General features: G+C 45.9%; 1 protein-coding gene across 5 annotated transcripts in view; it reads left to right on the forward strand.

Annotated features, from left to right (window-relative positions):
• Window positions 1–23734, forward strand: part of LOC147436718 (flagellar WD repeat-containing protein Pf20-like) — a 133826-nt gene that overhangs the window by 32357 nt on the left and 77735 nt on the right. For 4 of the 5 annotated variants that reach the window (XM_086486159.1, XM_086486161.1, XM_086486158.1 and 1 more), the window contains 6 exons: window positions 4729–4848; window positions 5174–5445; window positions 7573–7716; window positions 7988–8084; window positions 8245–8333; window positions 18538–18730. In XM_086486159.1, the coding sequence (XP_086342285.1) occupies window positions 4729–4848; window positions 5174–5445; window positions 7573–7716; window positions 7988–8084; window positions 8245–8333; window positions 18538–18730 (915 nt within the window). The remainder of the gene's footprint in view (window positions 1–4728; window positions 4849–5173; window positions 5446–7572; window positions 7717–7987; window positions 8085–8244; window positions 8334–18537; window positions 18731–23734) is intronic. The other variant, XM_086486160.1, reaches the window with a different exon arrangement.

Here is a 23734-nt window from a genome sequence, read left to right on the forward strand (position 1 = left end):
ACGACAAAGGAAGGCGTTATCCAGATCAACCTATTAGCTTTGGAGTATTGGCATTGCTTGAACAACCATCTCTCCATCTGCTTGGAGAATTCCATCATTCCAGAAGAGGCATTACATCGTCATCAATCTGTACATATCTTTGGCAGCACATCAAGTCCACACCATCTGCATCTTCTTAGCAATCGGTAGCCATCAATCCGGAGCCAAGGGGTTCCAATCCAAGGCAATCACCGCGGGAGTTTGCAGACATCTTCAGCCTACATTCGTAGCCACGTTGCAGAGACGAGGATTCATCTAGAGCTTCCATATACGGCAATCCAGTCGAAGCCCCAAGAGGAGACTCTATCTTTGTGGAGTTACTTGGCGGTTCATGAGACATTATACCGAGGACTTGCTATGGTTTGTGGGCCTTCCAAAAGACATCCATCTTCATCTCCCATTCGGCGTTGCTCTCGCCAATCTTCCGACAAATGGGTAGCATAGGCTGGCCAGTAACCTTCGTGGACATCGGCGTTTGCATATCCAGCCATTCGCTCTACGAGCATCTATCCGGTTGCAGTTTGGTTTACACCATTTGAGGTGGGGCAGCACAGGTTATTGCTGGCCGGTAACCAATAAGGGCATCGTTGATCCAAGAGGTAGTCTATTGTTTGCGAGTAGATGTATCATCACTATCCTTGTGTTTTGGACATTTGCACATCACCCAAGGGAGCCTCTCTCTCAAAAGTCGTCGTGGAGGACATCATCTAGAAGGAACCTCATCCGAGACCATCTTATGGCGTGCATGGAGTCTGGTACCAATAGCTCACCTTAAGTAATGTGCACATGGCTCTATGTACCACGTGGACATGCTTCATCGACTTCCAGAAGAAAGTTTTTTCCTTCTTCCTAGATAGGAGTGTCTTGAATCTAGGAGGATTAGTACCAGCAATTTTGTGAGCCTGTCCGTAGGACTTGCATGTCCGGTTTTCCAGTTTTGGAACCCTCTTGCATAAATGGTTTGTATACGTGTTTTGACATATGTTATTACACTACGGTGGGCATCTGGAATGACATCCATGCAGTTCTAGGTTAGAGGAATCCAAACGAGCTATTCCCTGCGTCGATCGGATTCTCGCGTGGCAGATGTGCGACACTTTAATAAATCATTTGGACGTATTGCTCTACCCTAGCCTAAATAAATTCATAAGTGCAATTCAGCCTTGTAAAGGGAGCAGTAGATCCTCACTTGGTGTAAAGATTCTAGTTGCTAATCCTTCATTAATTACTTAAACTCATGATTAAGACTTAAGAAACTTGAATTGTACTCAGAAACAAGACTTAGAAGACTCTGTGCAGATTGATTGAATGACTTGTTGAAACTGAGTACAATAGGCTCCTTATATAGGAGACGAAGAGACAAACCTGGTGAAGAGACATGACTTTAGACCTAGAGACACATCCTTTTGGGGAAGAGCTGCAACCATTGGGCGAAGAGTTTCACCCGTAGAGCGAAGGGGTGTGACCAGTCGTCGAAGGAGTGTGGCTTTTGGCGAAGAGGCACGTCTCTTGAGCAAAGGGTCGTGACCATCCAAGCGTAGGGGTTTTCCTTAGCATGGCACTTCGCGTATCTGCAACTTGGAGTAGATGTAATATTGCAACATAGTCACAATCGTGACATTCCCTCCCTCTTTAATAAAACCGAGGGTAATTGTAGAAACTCCGGGAGAAGGAAATGTATTGTTGTGCTTGTGCATCCAAAGCTCTAACTATCAAGTCCCATGTCATGGCACTGTTATTGACAATACCTATTTTGCCAAACTGGAAACTGATCATATCTACAACTTGATAAGTGCCTTTGTCAAAGTCATTTGTAACTTCGAGCTTTGTCCAATAAACGATTGAATCTTTATCTGCTTCAAGTGAAACTATTGGTAGATTGACACCCCGGGCGCAAAGGAATTCACCAGCTTCCATCGCATTTCAGCTCGGGTAAGCACGGGCTCTCCTGTCTGCCGAGGGTGTGTGTTTATTCGGGTGAGGGTACGGGTAGGGGTTACATGTGTCCACTACTCATCGCTTGTAGGAATCACCTTTCTTCTTCCTCCATTAAATTTTGGGGAGGGGAGACCGTGAAGAGGGTAGCGGCGAGGATGAGAGGCTCAAAACCCGCAACTCCTGAGAAAAAATTGCTCCGATACCACTGTAAGGATTCTAATTGAAAATCCTTCATTAATTACTTAAACTCATGATTAAGACTTAAGAAACTTGAACTGTACTCAGAAACAAGACTTAGAAGACTCTGTGTTGATTGATTGCATGACTTTTTGAAAACTGAGTACAATAGGCTCCTCCTTATATAGGAGACGAAGAGACACAAATGAAAAGACACGTCTCTTGGTGAAGAGACATGACTTTAGACGTAAAGACACATCCTTTCGGCGAAGAGCTGCAACCATTGGACGAAGAGTCGCACCCGTAGAGCAAAGGGGTGTGACCAGTCGTCGAAGGAGTGTGGCTATTTGCGAAGAGGCACGTCTCTTGAGCAAAGGGTCGTGACCATCCAAGCGTAGGGGTTTTCCTTGGCATGGCACTTCGCGTATCTGCAACTAGGAGTAGATGTAATACTGCAACGTAGTCACAATCGTGACATTTGGAGCAAGTTGTAGATTTGCCTAGTGCTAGCATGAGGAGCAGAGTAGTCTAATGTTTTGCAGGTTCAGCCCTAGCGTTTTCTCCACTGCAGATCAGCCCTAGCGTTTTCAGTTTTTAGCCCTTCCGTCGTGGGAGCGTGCGAGATCTGCGAACGCTATTCCTTCTCAGATGTGTTCCGGTACTTCGGCAGCCCATGGAGCCTCCCCTCGGCCATTCCCTCTCCGGCATCGAGTGCTCCGTTGCGGCCCATCATCGCCGTCATCGAGATCTACGTTTCTAGCCCTTCATTCCTCTCACATCGAGAGTGCAAATCAGCCCCTTCGTGGCCATCCGCAATCCCACATCGCGAAGGATCCAAAGGTGCATCAAATCAGCCCCGGAGGTGCCTTGTCTTCAGGAGTTACTGCGGTGACAGTCATCATTCGAGCCACTAGAGTCTGCACTTGAGGTATTGCATGTGTGTACATTCCATTTACGTAATCTAAAGCAAATACCACATTGGCAACGTTGTCGGGGGCTCTTGAGAGGGTTGGTTAAAACCCCGTCGGGTGTCATTCTCCTCTTCTCTGTCTTTCTCTGTTCCTCTACACATCTCTACGGCACTCGCTCATTCCCTCTCTTTAGAAAAAAGTAAAAAACCCCGTTATTTAGCTAAATGGAATTACTAACAGAAGGAAAAGAAGTAAAGGATTTGTGGAAGTGTAAAACCTAGATCTTCACCATTTCAATTCCGCTGCACCTTACATTGAATTATATGTAGCAGTTGCTATGGTTGATGTATGACTTTGTGGTTTCACGTTTCTTCTTTACCTCATGATATGGATTTACACATTTTTACTTGGAATGTCAATGGATTACATCACATTAGTATTAGTGGCCCAATATAGAACTTGCTTGGACGAGACTTGCGCTCTCATGTAGATAGAGATATAGATATATTGTCACAAAGTGATGACGTGGCCTATCCACTTAAACATGACTTGTTTAAAGTGCTCGAAAGGACCATATTGATGAGGTTCAACTCCAGTGGCCAATATAGATGATGTAGCTTACTATACGGACGTCTTGGGAATTGTGTCCCAACTCACGGAACAGTTTGAAAATTCCAGATTTTATGGAAATCTGTTCTTCACGCCAACTTTTATATCTAATACTTTTAGGGCTAGGGCCTCTTAATATGCGCCTTCGGAGACCTCCCTATTATCGCAGTGTTTGCAGATTGCAGAGAAGGCTCTCCGCTGTGGTTATACCTTTGTCAGAGCAATATAAAAGAAATAATGAAAGGGGTGCCAAGGTTTTGGGGCCAGTGCATTTGGAAGTTGAACTCTGTCACTCCGTGTCTACCGTGTGTGTGTGTGTGTGTGTGTGTGTTTGAAGTGCTGAAGTCTGTTCCAATTATGCTCTTTTCAATTGGCCCATTGGTTACAGTGGTATCAAAGCTTCCATTGTTTGCTGTGCTAACAAGCAAACCAGTCTTGCAGGTCCTCCTCGATGAACTTCGCCACATCCTCTCGAAGCATCCTCAGCAGAATCTACCTATGCTGCAAAGCTTCTAGTAGTTCCTAAAGTACATGTGGCCTCCTCTGAGGCCTTAGGGTTTCCCTTCGCTAGGACCAGACAGTACCAGAGCTTCTTCTTGACAATCCACATAATCTTCTATTCCTCTTGGGGGAGTTTAAATTTGGTTGCATTGTCTGTTTTTTCACCACCAGTGTCGCCTCCTTTGCCACCACCTCCCAACCGTCGCTTGTGTTTCACAATTGCAGCAGTTCAATAATATCTATTCATAAGGAATTACACAAAAGAATTCAAAATTCTCTCGAGCAGTCGCTTTCTCAGAGACAATGCTATGCAGTGGTGGATTTCTATAGCCACAAAGCCTAACGCTCCACGGGCTTGACAAGCTTTGGACCTCCTGACCTCCTTATTTGAAGTACATCTTCTGGCAAAATAGGGTAACTTGAAAATGCTGGCCACGGAAAATATGGACGACTACAACCAAAGTTGTTAACTTAGTGTAATGTTAAATTTTTTCTGGTGTTTATTTTGGGAGAGTCTTTCCTGATATGCAACTCCTTTCCTTTTTGACATCAGAGGTTGCAAAGGCATTTTTCTCAATATGAGCCTATTATCAGAGAGCTCAAAAAGAAGTATGAGGCTGCAGTGAGGCAAAAGGCACTAGTTGTACTTGAAAGAGACAAATTACAAGAGCAGGTGTAAAGGACTTGCGGCAGGGATTTATTTATCAATTTCTAGAATCTTAGATCAATCCTCATTGCCATTGTGCATTCCCCAATATCTTAAATTTGAAAACGCTACATTAATGCATCCATCATCATATCTATCTGAATGAAATGCACAAGTCTTCATTTTACATGTAAATAGATAAAACTAACCCAGGGGAACAGCTGAAATAGCTATTCCTTTAAACAGATTCAACAAGACTTTTATTCATGTAAATTGAAAAGAGGATTCAATCGCACATTTTTTTAACAAGCATGTTAGTTTTACAATGTTAACTCAACCCTTGCCTCCACAGATTTCCACATTAGCACAATATGCAAACAGTGAAGAAGGTTCTCTATCATACTTTGGTTCAAAAAGTGATGGAACAGAGAAAGATTTCAGACAAGGCAAGGTTGGTCGCAAGGAGGCCTCAGAATTCACAAGGGAAAGGCATTCTCGATTAGACCCATTGTCAGTAAAGTTTGGCAGTACCAGTGCCCATCATCAGCAGGTCCATGATCCACCTCTTATCAAAGGCTTTACCATGCAGAAGACTTTCAAGGGTCATGCTATGCCTATAAGCAAGTGAGTGATTTTCTTTGTTAGCAAAAGTACATATATATTTTTTTGAAGGTTGTAATCAGTCTTATGCTCAAGAATGATAAAGGCTCACAGAAATTTTAACTGAGAGTACAAATAAATAGACTAATTTAAAGGATACCAAAAAACTCTGGAGTTATGACACCCTGTGATTGTTTGCGTTTGGGAGAATTTTCACTACAGCAGCTTGAGGCATTGTGCAGACGCTTTTAGCCTTCTTATATTAGCTCTACCACTCTAGGTAGCTGTGTCTTCTAGGGTACGTACTAGGTACTGGGGTATTGTGTCGACAATGACGACAACGACGAGGCTACGTCTGAATGCCAGAATCTGTTAGCGATGTAGATAGCTAAGGTCTGCAACCATGACGATGTGCTTTCTGTTGGACTGACAAAAGCCTTGTTTGACCAAATGAGTGTTAGCTTTCTCATACCAAGCACAAGGAGATTGCTTCAACCCATACAAAGCCTTGTTACATTTGCACACTTTGTCCTCTTGTGCTTTCTTGACAAAATCACGAGGCTGCGTTATATAAACTTCCTCAAATATGTCACCGTTCAAGAAAGCAGTACGTACTTTGGTTTAGTCACAAAATAAAAATATGTGTGTGTGTGTGTGAGAGAGAGAGAGAATCCTCCCTTCTTTCTGATGTGAGAGAGAGAGAGAATCCTCCCTTCTTTCTGATGTGTGTGTTTTTGACTGAAATGAATCAGATCTCTCTTGTATCATGGCTTGTTCCTCCTCTGCTGATCAGTTGTTGTCTAGTCAGGACTTAGTAAGCAAATGATCCCCAAACGACGACACATGCATTGCCATGGACATCCATGAGAGATTATGAAAGTTTATTTGACATAAGTGTCCGGTGTGGCTGAAGGTTGTTAGTTTCCTTAAATGTTTGGGTGTTGTGTTACCCCAGATTGCTTCTAGTTTGGGGAAATTCATTTGTCCACCTAAGGGGGATGTGAATGGATTTTGTATTTTACAGTATATGGATGCTACCACTCCTCCTTCCATAATCATAGATGTTGATGGTGTTTCTATAGGTGCTTCATATTTTGATTCGGAATGGGGTGTCATTACTGGTGCATAGAAGGCATGTAGACGTCCTTAAGTGTTTTCACACTCAGGCTGGAGCCATGCCTTCCCATCAAGTCTCTGAACCAACCCCCTCGCCACTACAAAAAGGAAGACAGGTTTCTTCTTAGCTGTTTCTCGGGTTGAAGCCAAAGGTAAAGTGTCCTTAACTAGTAAGAAGTTTGGACATAAGATATTTAGACGTCCTTAAATGCTTTCACAAAAACCTCAGGCTGGAGCCATGGCTTCCCCTCAAGTCTCTGAACCGATAGCCACGCCCAAGGAGCTGAACATTGAGGATCTTGCCCACCTCTGCTAAAAGGCGGGCATGGAGAAGATCATGCACCTCTCCTTTGCTAGGGCAGGTGCCGATGATCTCGCAGATGATGGAGGTCACCTCTGCTGCGAGGCTCGCTTGCTCTATCGGCAAAAGAGCAAGTCGGATGGTGGGCTCTGCAGGGTTGGGCGAGGGGGCTTCTTGAGAGTCCCTCTGAGGTGGAGCATGAGCCTCCATCTATGTCTGTTGCTGTGATGGAATGGGACCGAGTGAAGACCACCCTTTGAGAAGCTACGACGGTAATGTCACCGAAACGTCACTGCCGAGGCGAAACAGATTGAGGCCTTGGGGGGGGGGGAGGCAATGTATGGCGCGCAATGGAGGTGGGTGAGCAGGGGAAAAGACCAGCAGTGGTAACTTGCTGGCCAGGCGGGCTGAGGGGCAGCGGGGGGGGGGGGGGGGGGGGGGGGGGGGGAATGCAGCGCAGGGGGCAGCGCGAAGAGGGGGGAAGGCGAGTGACACAGCAGGCAGCGAGCTGAATTCCAGAAGACTTGAGGGGAGGATAGTTGTATGCTGACCATAGGATAACACTTAATTTAGCATGGAGCTTTTGTTTCATGATTATGATGATGGCAGTGGTTGCACACAAAGTTTATGGGTCTGTAACAATGAGGTACAGAATAATAATGTCTTGCAGTTCAAACTGTACTGTCTGGTTTTGAAGTTTAAACTGATGTTCGGTTCGTCTTTGGTCAAGGCAGCGTGGCTATTCACCCCAAAAAACCAGTTGTGGTTACTGCTTCAGATGATGCAACGTGGAAAATGTGGGGTCTTCCAGATGGTGATCTCATCATGACGGGTGATGGACACAAAGAGTGGGTTGCTGGTCTCGATTTTCATCCTAGGTAACGCTTGACTCGTATGCATGATGGAGCCGATGGTTATGTTGTCTTGAGAATGAGCACTGTGAGTCTTTAACACTTTTCTTCATATGTGAATGGGGGTTTTTCCTGGATTCATCTAGGTATGTATTGTGTGCTCTTGAATTATTTATAACTTGCGCTAGCTAGCTAATCGGGCAGTCAACATTATCCACACATACTTGCATGCATCGTTGCGCTGAAAAGGTACTGTCAATGCTAAGGAGGATCCCTGTACATCTTGTATGCTGTTTAGGGGTATGCAACTGGCATCGTCTTCTGGGGATTGCACTGTAAAAGTTTGGAGTTTTGAGAAAGCTCGCTGCATGCACACTTTTGCAGACCATACACAGGTATTACCTCTGGAGCCATGGTATTGCATGCAGTTGTTGCACATGGGTCTTTATTTATCAATTTATCATGATAAGGCTGTGCGTACAGGTTTTAAAGTGGTGATATTCTCTAAGAAACATGATTGTAATCAACTTTTATATTTTAATGCTGGTTTGACAGGCAGTGTGGTCGGTGGCTTATCATGACAGTGGGGATGTTCTAGCCAGTGCATCTTTGGACCATACAGCTAGGATTTGGGATCTCACAAGGTTAGTCTGGGCACCAAAAGACTTTTGAGAATAGTAGTGTGATTCATCACCTGTTCTGTCTTTCTTTTGAGTTAAAACATGATACCTGGCAATTTGGTACAGACAGATTTCTCCTTTTTTTGGATTTCATAATAAGGAAAATGTTCTTGAGCACCAGAAAGACAGCTTCTAATTTACTTAACTTTCTCTTAGCAAAATCAGGGACCTAATATCAGATTATATTCTAGTTTTCTTTTAGTCTCTTAAATGTTAGCTTTTATCGTGACTGAAAGCTCTTGTAAACCTTCTTGGTTGAGGTTTTTTAGCATGCCAAAGAATTCTGCAATTTTGTATACTCATTTGGTCTCCTTAAGTCTATGCCATGTTTAGGCATTCTGACGAGAATAATTATTTCCGCATTTAGGATTTTTGGTTTGAGTTAATTGAACACACATAGGATAACAAATATTCCCCCCACAAGATAAGGGACCATTGAGAGACTCTCCCAAGGTACTACAATAAGCTCAAAGGGCTATGTCGTATGGCCCCCTGGGGGGGGGGGGGGACGGTCATAGGTGTGGCATGTGCTGTAAGCGATGTGAGCCAACCTTTGTCGGGAAGAAGGGACCAGCCCACCAGGTACTGATGAAAGCTTGTTGCCTTCCCTGCGCACCGTCTGAGCTACCTCATAGGTGATAGAGATGGGTCTGTAGAGTGTTGCCCATCAGGAGTCAAAGCTGTTGGATGTTCTTTTCTGGAGGCACTTTGGAATGTCCCTAAACATACAAAAGCAATGAGGCCTACATAAACCATATGGTGAGGCTGCCTAACAAGCCCATCTCTGTCTCAACTCCAATGTACACCAAAATATTTTAGGATAGACAGGGTATGAGATGCCCCCCTTTGTCTAACCTGCAAAACTGTTAGTCTCCATCTCATAGCCTAGGGTTGAGCGAGCAAACGCCAATGCCGGTCTCCATGATCCACAATAAGCCCAAATAGAAGTCACCACCAACTCCTGCCATCTGACCACTGAGGGGTCAGGATCTCTATGCCATGTCCTATCTCGACTAGCAATAACTCGAATCTGCTCTAATATATGCTACCAAACCAATTTCGACTCCTGCTATACTGATAGAGGCCAGCCATCTCTAAGGGCCTCAAAGAAGGCCGAATTGCATTGTGTGTGTAGACCTTGACTCCAACCAGTATCTTGAAGCACTTGAAGACCCTAATCCAGGCTGGTGCTGTTGTAAGGTGCAGTGGAATGAATGTTGTATTTTCTCAAGATTAGTGATCTTTATTGCTCAAGGTTCCTTTTAGTTCGTAGGGACAGAGAGAGCTTTCTGTCTTGTAGAGTGCTGAGGTCACGAACAAAGTGAGTGGATATTGTGCGTGCAAGTGAATGAGACTGAGAGAAGGAGAGAGAAGAGATACGACACCCGAGAGGTTGTAAAACCCTCCTCCGAAGGCCCCACTCTCGTCGGCGAGAGTGGTCTACTTTGATTGCACAAAGGTGTACAATGCGTATGCAATGGACTGATGCAACTTGGACTATGCCGACGACGACGACGACGACTTGATGGCTGAAATCTGTGAACTTTTATCTGCTGATTTTCGGGACTATTTCGGTGGCTGAAAATGACTGTTTTGGCTGCGTTTTTAGGGCTGAAAATGGGGGAACATCTGCAACCGTCTTGGGATGGTTCTGCTACTGAGTCATAGGCTGAAAACTGCGAGGATCTGCTGCTGTTTTGGGCTGAGAATTAAAAACTCTGATGCTGCCTTTCTCATGCCAAAAACGCTGGCTGTGGGACTTCTTTGGCTGCGTTTTTAGAGAGGTTTGCACCTGCTGAAAACGCTGCATAGGCTGAGGTGTCCAAGCTGTGGAAAACGCTGGAATAGGCAGCAGGGTCTAGCGTTAGTGAGTTGCTGACAAAAACGCTGAAGGCTGAGGTGATTCTGTCGCGGGAAAACCCCGAGGATGGGGCTGATCTGCAAGGGGACTATCACTAGAAAGGGGGGAACTTCAAGGCGATGGGATATGCTGTGAAAAACGCCAAGGGGAAGGGAGGTGATGGCGATGGATCTGATGCCGAGGGGGGGTACTGCTGAGAAGTTGCCTGTTGAGCGGGAAGCTCCTGCTGCCTCTTCTGCCAGAAAGTGCAAACTTGGGTTTGCTTATATATTAACTTAGCAAAATTGCTCTACCTACTTTTGTTGGAAAGTCACTTAAAAATAATAAGCGAAAATAACCAAAAATAGGTAAATAGGCTAAATGCACTGGAAAATTCCCCTAACTGATGCTAATGGATTCTGATGAGAATTCCGATGATCATGCTGTGTGCAACTGGAGGATATGCATCTATGCTAAGTGACCGGGCATGCACGGTCTACGAATAGACTCACAAAAGGGCCAGATCACTGCTAATCTAAACTGACTGAACTGACTCAACCCTGCTGTGGTGTAGCTTGTCCACGGACACATAGGGTTGGGATGTGTCACGTGACAGCTGTCATCTCAAAAAAAAATGCCCTTTTGCTGAGGCTTCATTTTTCCTAAGCTATGTTTTGCCACATACATTGACCACCTTCTGCATGAGACTCAATTTGGATTTGCCTACACATGCTCAGGTAGGCTAGAAGACGGTAAGAAATGTCCAAGACTCGGTGCATTTTCTATTATAATAATGGGATGCAAGGCCACGTGAAAATGACTTTTAAGCATTTGGTTGTGCTATGTGCAGACAAAGGGTTCCACAACATAGCTAGGTGAAGGCTCTCCTCCATGTGGGAAGGATCCTCTACTTCGAGGCGTCCAAGGTTCTCAAAGCAAACAATCCTTCCAATGCTTTGTTGAGACCATGCCTGTTCTACATATCTGTGTGAAAAACCATACCATGTATGATCCAAGGATTGCTTGCTAGAGGAACTATTGCCCAAGTTTGATGAAGCAAGAGCTCCTTCCATCGCCACCATTCTCTCCGTCACCCTCATTGTCTTCATCAAAATGGAGCAAAGACACCTAAGCTTGCAGGTATCACTTGCACCCATACTTGAAAGAGTTTCTCTCTTTGGAGTCCAGCAACATATTATGCTGGAAATTAAGCAGGACATTCAAAGCAACAAGCAAACACTCAAGTGTCATTCAATAGAGCTGCCTAGGTGGTCACAATGTTTTTGTCTTCTAGAACAGCTATGTAGGGAGCAATCTTTGTGGCAAAGTGTACTTGTTCTTGTTTTAGAGATGTTGAATGATGTATCGGAGCATGAGGCTTTTGTGCGGCGGTCAAAGAGCCTAGAACTCTTTCATTTTGACTGGTGCATTTGGGTTACCAATCTATTGCACATGCATTGTTTTTATTTGGGCGACCTCTTGATGCGCCAGGCAGCTCCACAGCATAGAAATGTGTTACGGGGAATGGAAATGGGGACGGGGCTGGGATGACAAAAGTTTGGGAATGGGATTGGTGCCTAGAACGGCACAAAAAAATTCCCTTTTTTCGATAATTTTGAGCTACATGTATGTACCATAGAGCATTGCACCAAAAAAGACAAGAAACATGACTCATAATAGCAAAATACGCCGATAAAACATCGATGGCGTGATGGCAAATACACATGCCTCAATGGCAAGTGATAAAGAGGCAAAAAAAGCCGGGAGGGGGTGAGCCCACGATGGCACATAAAACCTCGGAAGTGCTTGCCTCATGAGAAGGTGGAATATGAATGGCTACATCTTGAAAGTCGAAGTCATCAAGGATGAGATCAGGAGCCACCTTATCACATGCCTCAATGGCAAGTGATAAAGAGGCAAAAAAAGCCGGGAGGGGGTGAGCCCACGATGGCACATAAAACCTCGGAAGTGCTTGCCTCATGAGAAGGTGGAATATGAATGGCTACATCTTGAAAGTCGAAGTCATCAAGGATGAGATCAGGAGCCACCTCTGCCTTTGTGTCGTCCTTTGTATGCTCATTGGCCGACGTGGCCTCGTCCTATGTCATCTAGCACTCAATGAGAGTCTCCCTTCTTTGTTTTGTCCCTTGCAAAGCATGCGCAAGTTAGTGCTCACAAATACTAAATCATTGGCCCTTTGACCATAGTTACAAGGGACGGGGGGGACGGGCCCTAGGGTCGGGGGACGGCCGTAACCGGGCCGGGAACGGAAGGTAACGCTGGGGGACGGACGGAAATCGGGCTGGACGGGCGGGTCGCAGGGAGGACGGACCGGGGTCGGATGGAACAGATTCAAATTTTTGCCCGTTTTTGACCGTTTACAACGGATCTGTGCAGCCCCAACGGCCTATTTTTGGAGCCTTGGCCCTTGGGAGGCTATAAAAGGCTCCCTTGGGCCTCTTAATACTCATAGTCTCAATGCTCATTCCATTACCCTCAAGCTCAAGGCTCAAGCTACTCAAGTCTCAATCATCAATGCTTTCCTCTCTACTCAATGCTCATTGCTCAAGCTTGAAGCATGACCATTGACTACTCTACACTCTAGTCTCCACTCTCAAGTCTCTCCCTCTTCTACCCACTTTGAAGTTTGAACTTTGAAGCTCTCCTCTCCCTCTTCTACCCACTTTGAAGCTCTCCTTTACTCTCTCTCCACACAAGCTCTCCTCTAACTCTTCTAACTTCTAAGCTCTACTCTCTCGAGTCTCTCCACCATCATGTCATCTCAAGCCAACTCCACTTCTCAAGCCGCTTCTTCTCGAAGGAGGCCCGCCGTGCAAACGTGGTCGTGGTGGGATGAAGTCGACTTTAGCTCGCGTGGCAAAGGTGGCGGTGCAAGACCATGGACGTGCAAGCTATGTCCATACAAGAGATCGGGTGGTTCAAACAAAGTGCGAGCCCATCTTCTTCATAAACCCGGTCACGAGGTGAAGTTTTGCCCTCATGTAGCTCCCGAGAAGAGGTTGGATCTTCTTGAGAAGCTCACGGTGTATGAGGTTGCGGAAGCGGCCAAGAGGGGCCGTTTTGTTGCCATTGATCCCTCCGCCACGGCGACACCGCGAGAGCAAAGGGAAGCCAACTTTGACGACATCTCTCGAACCTTCAAGAGCGCCATGGATCTACACCGTCCTCTTCCGTTCCGCATCGCCAAACCACTCTCAACGAAAATTGGAATCCTAAATTGAAGGAAGAGGTGGATAGGTCGGTTGCCCGATTCTTCTTCCACGACCACATTGCCTTCCATGCTTCGCGGTGAGTTTCCCTTGGCATATGCACATTGCAATCTTCCATTTTGTATTCATAATGGGTTATAACTTCTCGACTCACGACTCTCCATACTAACACAACATGCTCTATTTTGTGCGGATAGGTCTCCATACTTTCGAACCATGGTTACGAAAATAGGGGAATATGGCTCCTCTTATGTGCCACCTTTATCGGAGAGGCTTCGCACCACCCTCCTTGACAAAGAGAAGCTTGCCGTGGAGCAAGCGGCCCAAGCAACAAAGGATTTGTGCGAGACCAATGGCGTCTCTCTTCTTGTAGATGGATGGAGCGACACCCGCACGCGGTCCATCCACGTGGTGGTGGCCTACTCTCGAGGGGAGAGGTACTTTGTGGAGTCACATGATGCATCCGATAGTGGCAAGGCCGCCGAGATGCTTGCTGCGGAGTGGACAAGCACCATAGAGATCACCGGCCCGGAGAATGTTCTTTGTATGGTTGCAGATGGAGAGGCGTCAAATAGGGCAGCCGGAGCTATCATTGAGGGCATGTATCCCAACATCCATGTCACATTTTGCACGGCGCATTGCCTCAATAACCTCCTCAAGGACATAGAGAACTTGTCATGGATTTCACCCACCATTGGTGACGCCTCTCGAATTGGCTCCTTTGTGCTCAACCATCAAAAAGTGCGCCATGAATTCTCAAAGAGGAGCCACTTGTCCTTGCTCAAATATTTAGAGACAAGATTTGCATTTAATTGGCTTATGCTAGGCCGCTTGTCTACATGTGGCGGAGCCTTAAGGGGCCTCTTTCTCAGTGATGAGTTCCAGGCCATGCCAGATTCTACATCAGCAGTAGGATTGAAATGCCGAGAATGGGCCGACGACGCCGCTTGGTGGGAGGAGGTGAAGACTCTTGACACCATGGTCAAGCCTATTCTACACCTACTTCGAGTGGTGGATGGCTTGCAGCCATGCATTGGCAAAGTCTACGAAGCCATGGATCGGATGATAGAGGCACTTGAGAAGCTTGTGCCTGACCCTGTTCAGTATGCGGAGATTCATGGCTGGCGTGAGTCGAGGTGAAATTGGATACTACTCTCCACTTCATGCGGCAGCTTATGTGCTTGACCCTGAGTTTCAAGGAAGGCGTCAAGAGACGGACAAGGAGGTGAGCAAAGGATGGTGGCTTGCATTGGAGCGCCTTGAGCCTAGCAGTGACATTAGGCGCAAGATTAGAGACGAGCTACTCAACTAAAGGCAAAAGAAGGACTCCTATGGATGTGTAGATGCACAGCTTGATCGCTACAAGATTGGCTCGGTTTTGTGGTGGGAGGACTATGGAGGAGATGGCCCACATTTGCAGCGCTTGGCTGTTCGTGTCCTTAGCCAAGCATGTACCACTAGTTGCTTGGAGCAACTATGCCTCTAAGAAGAGGAATCGCCTTGGGGTTTAGAGGGCCAATGATTTGGTGTTTGTGAGCGCTAACTTGCGCATGCTTGCCAAGAGCGTCACACACAAGGCAGATCCTTTCACTGAGTGGGAGATGGCACAAGAGAATCCATCTATGGCCGATACTCTTTTGGAGGAGCTAGAGGAGGATTTCGAGCCTCAATGCGAGCCTCCCGAGCCCTCATACGTCGCTGACGACCTCGACTACGACGACGATGTGGAGATTCAGCAGGCGAGCACTTCTTGAGTTTGATGATCATTGATCACTCGACTCTCGAGTCTACGACTCTACCTACTACATAGCCCTTTGTACTTTTTGTTATCCTTGAGGCCTCAGGCTTGTCCTAAGTCCTTTAGGCTTTTTGACTCTTGAGCCCTTGTGGCATGCACTTCTCATTTTGTATCCATCGATCATCGATGTTTTATAATTTATTAGTACATTTCAGCCTATATGACTCGTGTTCTTTGGTCTATTTAGTGTAAATTTATGGTCAAAGTGATGCTCTATGTGTGTGGCATGTGCGTAGGTCAAAAAATGCCAAAAAAACTCTCTTTTTTTTTGCCGTTCTGACCCTCGTTCCCGTTTCTTGACTTTTGCCGTCCCGACCCCGTTCCCGACCCCGACCCGCCGTGCCATGTAACTATGCCTTTGACCCCAAGACGGTTCCTCCTCCTAGTGGCAATGTGGATGTACACACTCCAAAGTTGCTCCAAGCATTGAGAGCTCACGGCTTGGCAAAGAACATGAATGGAAAATTGCTGCAACTCAAATCCATCTGATCCATAAGCCTCTCACAATAGTAACACCACAATCTTCGTGCGATCCAATTGGGCATGAGTGGAACCATACTCGCCCTTGTTTTGCGGACACACTCTTTTTTTTTGTAAATCTATTTGATTAATTTACCAGTGGGAAACCTCAAAGCGAGGAAAACCCACCAAAAGGGTAATATACAATGCGAAAAACAATGAACTACTCAGCTGTACAGAGTAGCTAGAACAGTCATAGGAAAGCCGATGTATCTCTGCAGTGATATCACCAACTTCCAAAGCAAATTGTAACGATTGCCTCAGGGAAAGCTTGAAGAGTGGGAACGGGTCTGCATGAGTATGACGAAACACACGAACGGGCTGTTTGTTTTGCCGACACACACACACACACACACACACACACACACACACACACACACACACACACACACACACACACACACACACACTATAACCGGTCTGTACAACGTAGAGGGCGGTACTATTTCAATTACTTGTTAACTTTACACAGAGCACTGTGAAGAAAAGAGAACACAGTTGCGACCAGCGACTAGAATGTCACTGCGCACACGAGACTGACATCTTGTAGGCCTCAAAATTGGCGCCCCTTTCAGTATTTCTTTATTCAATTAACAGTTGATGATCCGTACACTTAGGCCAAACTCTCACAAAGCTGTCCAAACCTGGCGAGGGCTGAAAACGCAGGTTTCTGACCTGATTTTGGCAGCACAATGGCGCAAAAACCCCTGCAGGTCAAAACCACCTGTCTAGGACGGATTCCCTCACAATTTAGGAGCTTTCTGGTGAGCTGTCACAGAAATTCAGCGTGCTGTAATTCTCTGTTTTTCTGCTGTCGGGTGCCCAAAACCTTGTACACTCATCCCTAGGCAGCGGGCAGGCGAGAGGGCAGCGGGCAGGGCAGTGGTGAGCAGGTAGGGAGGGAGGGCGAAGGCGAGCAGGGGGGTGTGATGGCGAGCAGGGGACGGGGAGAACAGCAGCAACGAGCAATCTGCACATGACAGGCATTATCTTTTATAATCCGGGGATGTTCTTGATCCGCATGTGATTGTCAGACACTTGGGGTATCCTATTGGCTGGAAGGTAGCCAATACTCAGCAAGTGGATTGGGCTATGCAACACCTGAACGTCAAATTGCAATATTGGAAATTGTCCACATGGCCATTACATGTTCGGCTCCGTATTGTTCAGAGCATCATGATGGCATATGTTCAGTTCTACTTACCGTTGTTGCATTAGCCTTGTCCTCATCCCACATCGCTTATGTTTGATATCTATCTCATTTGTGGCGCACTAATTTTGGCAAGAAAGGGCTCTGTTTGTTATCAATGGAGAAATTTTGCACTCCGAAGCGTTATGGGAGGCTGAATATTTTGGACCTTCGCTGCCACCCTCTTGCGAGGAAGGCCATGTTATTACCTACTCTTGCGAAGCAGTCTCAACCATGGACTGTCTCAAAATGTCAGCATGTTACCAATTCTACCTTTGGCACTGAGCACATGCTGGCTGCTTTCCTGCGCATTCTGCCACTAGCCAATGGATGCCGTACGTCGGATTGGACTTTATGGGACACCTTTTGTTGTTGTCCGCAACATTTATGCTTCTCGCCTGCACGAGCCTTGGCTGGATGACCATTGTAATGCTCTATGGTCTTTGCATAAATCTGATCAATGGTGGAGAAAGGCTCTTACGGCAATTTGGAAGAGCCATTTGCCTATGAAGGAACGTCTGTTTATATGGCACTGTTTGCAGGGAGTTCTCCTTGCTGGAACTCTCCTTAGTGCGCGCGTCACATCAGCTCTTCTTGTTGCTTCAGATGTCCAGCATGTGATGAGACTTGCAGATACTTGCTTTGGGATTGTCGCTTCAGCAGGGCCTTCCTTGACTGCATATCAGTTTCCATTTTCCCTCGGCAGTTTTGCACAATCGGTTCTGGGCTTTTGGCATTCTTCCAACTTCCCTTCAACGATTTTGGTCTCTATTGTCTTTGTGGCGGCAATGCAGTTTTTTGAATGTTTCATCAGCCTGATGCAGATCCTTCCCTTCAAGATTTCACTTAGGCAATCCTTACATTTTGCCCTTGATGTTGGGGACATATCCCTGGATATCCTTCAGCTCTCCTATGTATGCTTTAAGAGCCTTCACATTACTGAACACTTTTCTATTCTTCCCTTAGTATCTGATCTTTCTGATGCGTTTTCCTCACTTTGAGGTTTCGCACTTGTAAATTAATAAAAAAAGATTTACAAAGAAAAGTGTATGTTTGGGTGTGTGTGATTGGAGGCTGGTGGCGGTGTTGGCCCTTGCATAGGTGGAGGGGAAGCCAAACCCTTGTAATAGAATAATTGGTAGAGGGAGTACAGTCAGTACACCTACCATGGAGTACTTCTTTCTCAGCTGCTTGTGATTTTGTTTTTGGTGTGTGTGTGTGGTCACGGGTGCACTTAGTTTAGCGATTTTTTTATGAGCACATTGCCATCTGCATACACTAAAAGGGGATCCAAATATCTGTGCTTCTTGTCTCCTATGAGTCCTGTGGTAATGAAGTCTAAGATCACATCAATGTTAAGACCAATCAGTGAGATGACAGCATTGAAAGAGAACTAGGTTAGCAAAAGGACATGAGAAGAAAGTGTTGTAAGAATTAAAATCTTCTTTCCTGAGGGTGTGTGGTTTGATGATCGTTTTGTAACTGTATTGTCAAACGTTCCACTTCAACTCATCAGCTCTTAAGAATACACCTCAGCAGCTTGAAGTGGAGATATATTCAGTTCTCTGATTTTTTTTTCTTTCCCCAATCAGCCCTAAATGCAGGGGGACCTTACGTGGCCATGTCGATTCTGTCAACTGTGTTAAATGGAAATCTGGCAGTAGTATTTTGTGCACAGCTTCAAGTGATAAAACGATCAGCTTGTGGGATGCTCGAACTTCCTTATGCATTCAGACGTTCTATGGGCATCAAACATCATGCAATCATGCAATATTCAATCCGAAGGTAGTGATTTTTGTGCACACATGAATTCTAAATTTTTTGCTGGTCAAAAATTCTATGTAATCCACGTTGTTCTCAAGGTCTGCTTGCCAATTAGTGGAGGATTTGCTTGTTAATTAGTGGAGTATTTGAAGTCTTTTTTTTATATATAAATATCGGAGAGGGAGGGGGGGAGGGGTGTGTGTGTGTGTGTGCAAGGTTTGCCTACTGGTACGGAATTGGGATAATATGGGGGAGAGATGAAATGGAATGTTTATTCACGACTGCAAAATGCCTAAAAGACCCATGAGACCGGAAAATTACATGATCATCATATGATCCAGATGTCTAGTATGGAAACTACAAAAAATTAAGGAAAAAAATAATTGAACTGGTAGACTGAACTGGTGACTTATCTGCCAAAGCCTTATCTGTTGAGTGGCCTGCCCATGTTAGTACCCTTACATGAACTCTCTCATGGGCCGCTGCATCATGGTATGAATTTCCTCTGTAAAGAATCTTGCAGGAGCTGCTCTATCCCTATCAATAATGGCATGGATGTGGCGATGGTAAATATGTCGATGACGTGATGTGCGAGAGGTATAAGGGCATCGAGATCTATTAAGCGCTGTAGCTCTATCTAGGAGAGTCCCATGAGCCGAAAACTGATGTGTCTTGGGGTCCTGTTGAGAGCTGCTTTTTTGGAAGAACTTTGTAACTTGTTTTTGAATGGGTCTTTTGCTAGGGTGTGTGAAACTCTGTAATAAAGCATGTTTGTGCCCGTGTAGCCATAATTACCAATAAACTTGCTCATTAAATGAAGAAACTTACCAATTGTTTCTAACATTTCAAAACTTCTCCTGAAACATTCCGAAGGCGAATGCTTTCTACTAGTCTCTATGTCACATGGTCTTACACACTTATTGCATTCTCAACTCAAGGATGCCTTGCAATATGCGTATATATGGCTTGTCACTCATAGTTCTTGAGGAAAGTTCTGACATGGCGTTTCGTAGTCTAGCGAAACCATTTCAAAACTTTGAACTCGTTTCGTTTGAAATGTATGTTTCGAAATTTCATGGCGTTTGTGTGTGTAGCTCTAGCAAGAATAGCCCAAGACATCTTTGATCGATGTAAGCCATCACTATGGAGAGAGATCCGACTGAAGAGACAATGAAATCGTCCCCCCGTCTCATATTGTATTGAGCATTGACATATGTGTTGTTCCGTTGTATCTTGTTGTAAGTCGCATAGCTGACATATCTGCTGCTTTGGGGGGTGTAAAAATACATCTACCTCTCTATCTGCAGTTGATGATAGAGAACCGAAGCTAACCTATGAAACATCCAATCTCGTAGCAGAGGTGTGAATCCACAAGGACTATTGTGAGGGTGAGAATTTGTCCATTGTAAAGCCATGCAACTGAAACCAGGTTGACATCTATGCATACCAACATCTAGAGTCTCCCCCCATGGCTTGCTGTGTAGACATTGTTATGTGTTTTTTAGAAATGCTGTGGCCACCCCAAACAATTTAAGATGCCTTTTTTTTAATGCTATTTGATTATATGAATAAGAAAACATGTACAAAGTGTACAGATGCGGTGTCTGCCACGTGCCACATTGCATGGGTGACTTGCGTGGGAGCTTTATGCATAAGTTAATTCCAAGTGATAAGGAATAGCGGGTGCTTAGTTCAGATTTTATCAAAGTAAAGAGTGTAGCTAAAGCCAACTGATAACACTGTAATCTGGGGTGTACAATGAGTGTTGACTATGGTGGTGAATGGAGCTCTACCTTTAGGGACTTAGAATGCAAGACTATATGCAAAGGGTATACAAGTATTATATGCATTCTAGCTAGCTCCATCTGCACTATATTGGTGGTGTAGTATAGTATACATCAAAGATAAGGTGTCACAAGCCCCTTGAGAAATCTGCCTAGGTCTGATCTGAGATGACCAGGCACTCTGCATTCTCTCATTGGTCTTCTCTTGCTGGTAGAGACGAGATGTGCGAAATTGAGGTGCTCTCTTTCTCATGCTAGCTCTGAGTGTCTCTGCTCTCAGTAGGGTTACTCTCTGCTGTGTGGGTGCCGAAGGTGGGGTGGATCTCTTAAAGAAAGCGGTGATCTGTGTCTAAAGTCCCTCATCGGGTGCCGTCCAGACTCTAGACCTGTAAAGAGATCTCTCTGTGTCACTAAATCTCCAGTATAAATCTTTCTAGTATGTGTTGGCGTGCTGACTCTTAAGAGATGACGAAGGAAGCGCTCTCTCTCTCTCTGATGGCAATGTAGGCCTTGTAGCTGTATACATAGGAAAGAAGAAACCTACCGCTATATCCAAAGGCTCAGTGCCTCGAGCTGCAAGAAAGAGGACGTGGACTCGAAAGCGGGCCTCCTCCAGGTCGAGAGAAGAATCACCTAGGAATTGTGTGAAGCTATAGTATACAGCCGAAGAAGTCCCATCACATGTGAATGTCAAAGCTAGTCAAACCTCGAGGGACTGCTGCAAAAGGGGAAGTCTGAACCAGAAGTGGCGGCCTCAGTTGGGGCTGTCCCTCTTGAGCCACGCGGCTCGTAGCCAAAATACTACCAAGAGAACGCCTCGTTGCAGACGTGTGTCCAGTCTCCTGCGTCTGAGGAGGAGTGAGGGTGGGGTCGGGAGATGAGGTTGCGGGCCACACCGGGGAGAGAGGAGGAGCGCGAGGTGGAGGTGGAGGAGAGGGAGGAGGCGGAGGAGACGGAGCGGCGGTGTCTAAGGGAGGAGGAGAGGGAGGCGGTGGAGGCGACGGAGCTGAAGAGGATGGAGCCTCCTCGGGGAGTCCTGCTGAAGAAAGTCAAAACGGTTCCCATATCGTACAAAGAGCATAGTGTCAAAGGCATGGTAAGATCTCTCAACTGTGGTAATCCACTGTGCAAGAAGAGAGACATGGCCTCAAAAAAAAAAAAAAAGGTAGGCTGCCAAGGGACATCCTTGTTGGATTGAACGAAATAGGGGAAATCACCGTCCAATGTGGCCTCTAATCGTGACAGCACTAGAAGCAGTACACATACACGTCTGATCCACTGCAAGGGGAAACCCATCCTCTAAATAGTGCCCACCAAGAAACCCCAATCCACTCTATCATAAGCCTTCTCCAAATCAAGAAGCAAGAAAGTTGTTGGTTGATCTGTCTAACCAGCCCATTCAATTGCCTCATAGAAAGTGAAAGTTTTATCCAAAATACAATGGTCTTGTACAAAACTTGTCTGTGAAGCATGGATGAGATCAAGCATACAGGGTTTCATACGCATACTGATTATGTGAGAAAAGATCTTAAACACAGAGGACATGAGAGCGATAGGTTGCCACTGTCGCAGGGACGATGTATCTCCGCCTTTATGTATAAGCGAAATCAGTCCCGAACACATAAAGGCAGAAATCTCATGCGAGCAAAGATCTTATACACAGAGAACATGAGAGAGATCGACGCCACTGTCGCAGGGATGATGTATCTCCGCCTTTTGGTATAAAAGAAAGCAGTCCCGAACACATAGAGGCAGCGGTCTGTGCTATGTCAAATTTGTTGTAATCTGGAAAGCATAGCGGAGCTAAGAGCATTCCAGAACCGTAAACAGAACCGTTTAGTCAACCCATCCTCTCGAGGACGTGTGGAGAGTCGAGACTATTGCGACTCCGACCATATTTGCATGGTGCGAGGGATCGGGGTAGTATGATTCACAGACAAAACCAATGGTAAGCAATAGCAATCCTCTGTATGTAACCATTGTATAGCTCCTATACTTTGTGCCAGCCTGTCTCTAGCGATGCATGAAGGAATGCAGCTTGGCCAAGTCCGGATAGCTTGCAATGTGTGTCGAAGAACAAAATCCATAATTGAAACCTCTGTCCATGTCTTTGTGCCAACAAAAGGTAGGGAGGGGTGCATGGGACTCTGCCTGCTACTACTTAGAAGAGTGTGCCTTCTATGCTCGCTGTAAAATGTACAACCAAACCAATAATGGAAGAGTGCTATCACTGTTGTACTCAACTCTATAAAATTGTCAAGTTGGGAGCGCAGAAGCTATGAAGGATCGAGGAACATGAGGGGGTGGTGGGACGCACGGTAGAGGAGCAGACTCCAAAGGATAGAGTGCCATGGGGGCGAGTGGGTGTGCGCGGCAGGGGGTGACGGTGCTACAATGTCATGGAGTTTTTTTTTTTTTTTTTTTTGGGGGGGGGGGGGGGGGGGGGGGGGGGTCAGTCTCCATAGCTAAGTGTGAGGTGGCTCTGGGCCGATGCCACGAAGTAGAGGGTATGTTCGGTAGCGGCTGAGCCGGTTCAATAGCCGTGGTGCTGCAAGAGGCAACGCCGGCCGAAAGCTATGGCAACGAGGGTTCTTCTGCCAACCCTCCGTTGCGCCTTGAGGTGGGGGATGTTGTCGTTCAGGGCGACTAGGAGGGTGGAAATGGCAATCTCTGTCACGAGGCTGTGGCAACCACTAACCTTAGTTGTTGGTTTCTTTCCCTTGATTTTTCTTTGATTTTTGGGCCCCTCTTTTTGAATTCACAAATGGTGGGACATCGTGTGCCCGGTGTGAAACAGTCGACAGTCGAGAGTTTCAACCGCAGTTGGGAAGGGCGGGTCACCATGAGATGGTCGGGCTAGTCGGCATTGAAATCCCAGCAGTAAAAGGGTGTCTAGGCTTAGTTCAAAGTCATTTAGGCCCCTCGCTACACTTTATAAGTTGGTGGGTACTAAGAAATTAACTCAAAAGAGGCAAAGTGACACATGGCGGCTCCAGGTGATTTTGCCTAACCCATCAGCAAAGAGGGCGCCCAAAAATGAGAGGCTGAATTTTATTCATTTGAATGCTACTGTGTCTGAGTGTCGTGGGTGCAAGTGATCACAGCTTCAATGGAAAGCTTGCCTTCTCCCTTATGCTATGTAGCGCAATGATTCCGTTCTTGCGCACCTCTCTCCCCCTTTCAATACCGAATCATGATGCCCCGCTCGAGGGCTTTTGATCTGTAAGTACAATTGTGTGGG

The sequence above is a fragment of the Adiantum capillus-veneris genome, chromosome 17 (assembly GCF_014529385.1).
Source record: "Adiantum capillus-veneris isolate H3 chromosome 17, ASM1452938v2, whole genome shotgun sequence".
Classification (NCBI taxonomy): Eukaryota; Viridiplantae; Streptophyta; class Polypodiopsida; order Polypodiales; family Pteridaceae; genus Adiantum; species Adiantum capillus-veneris.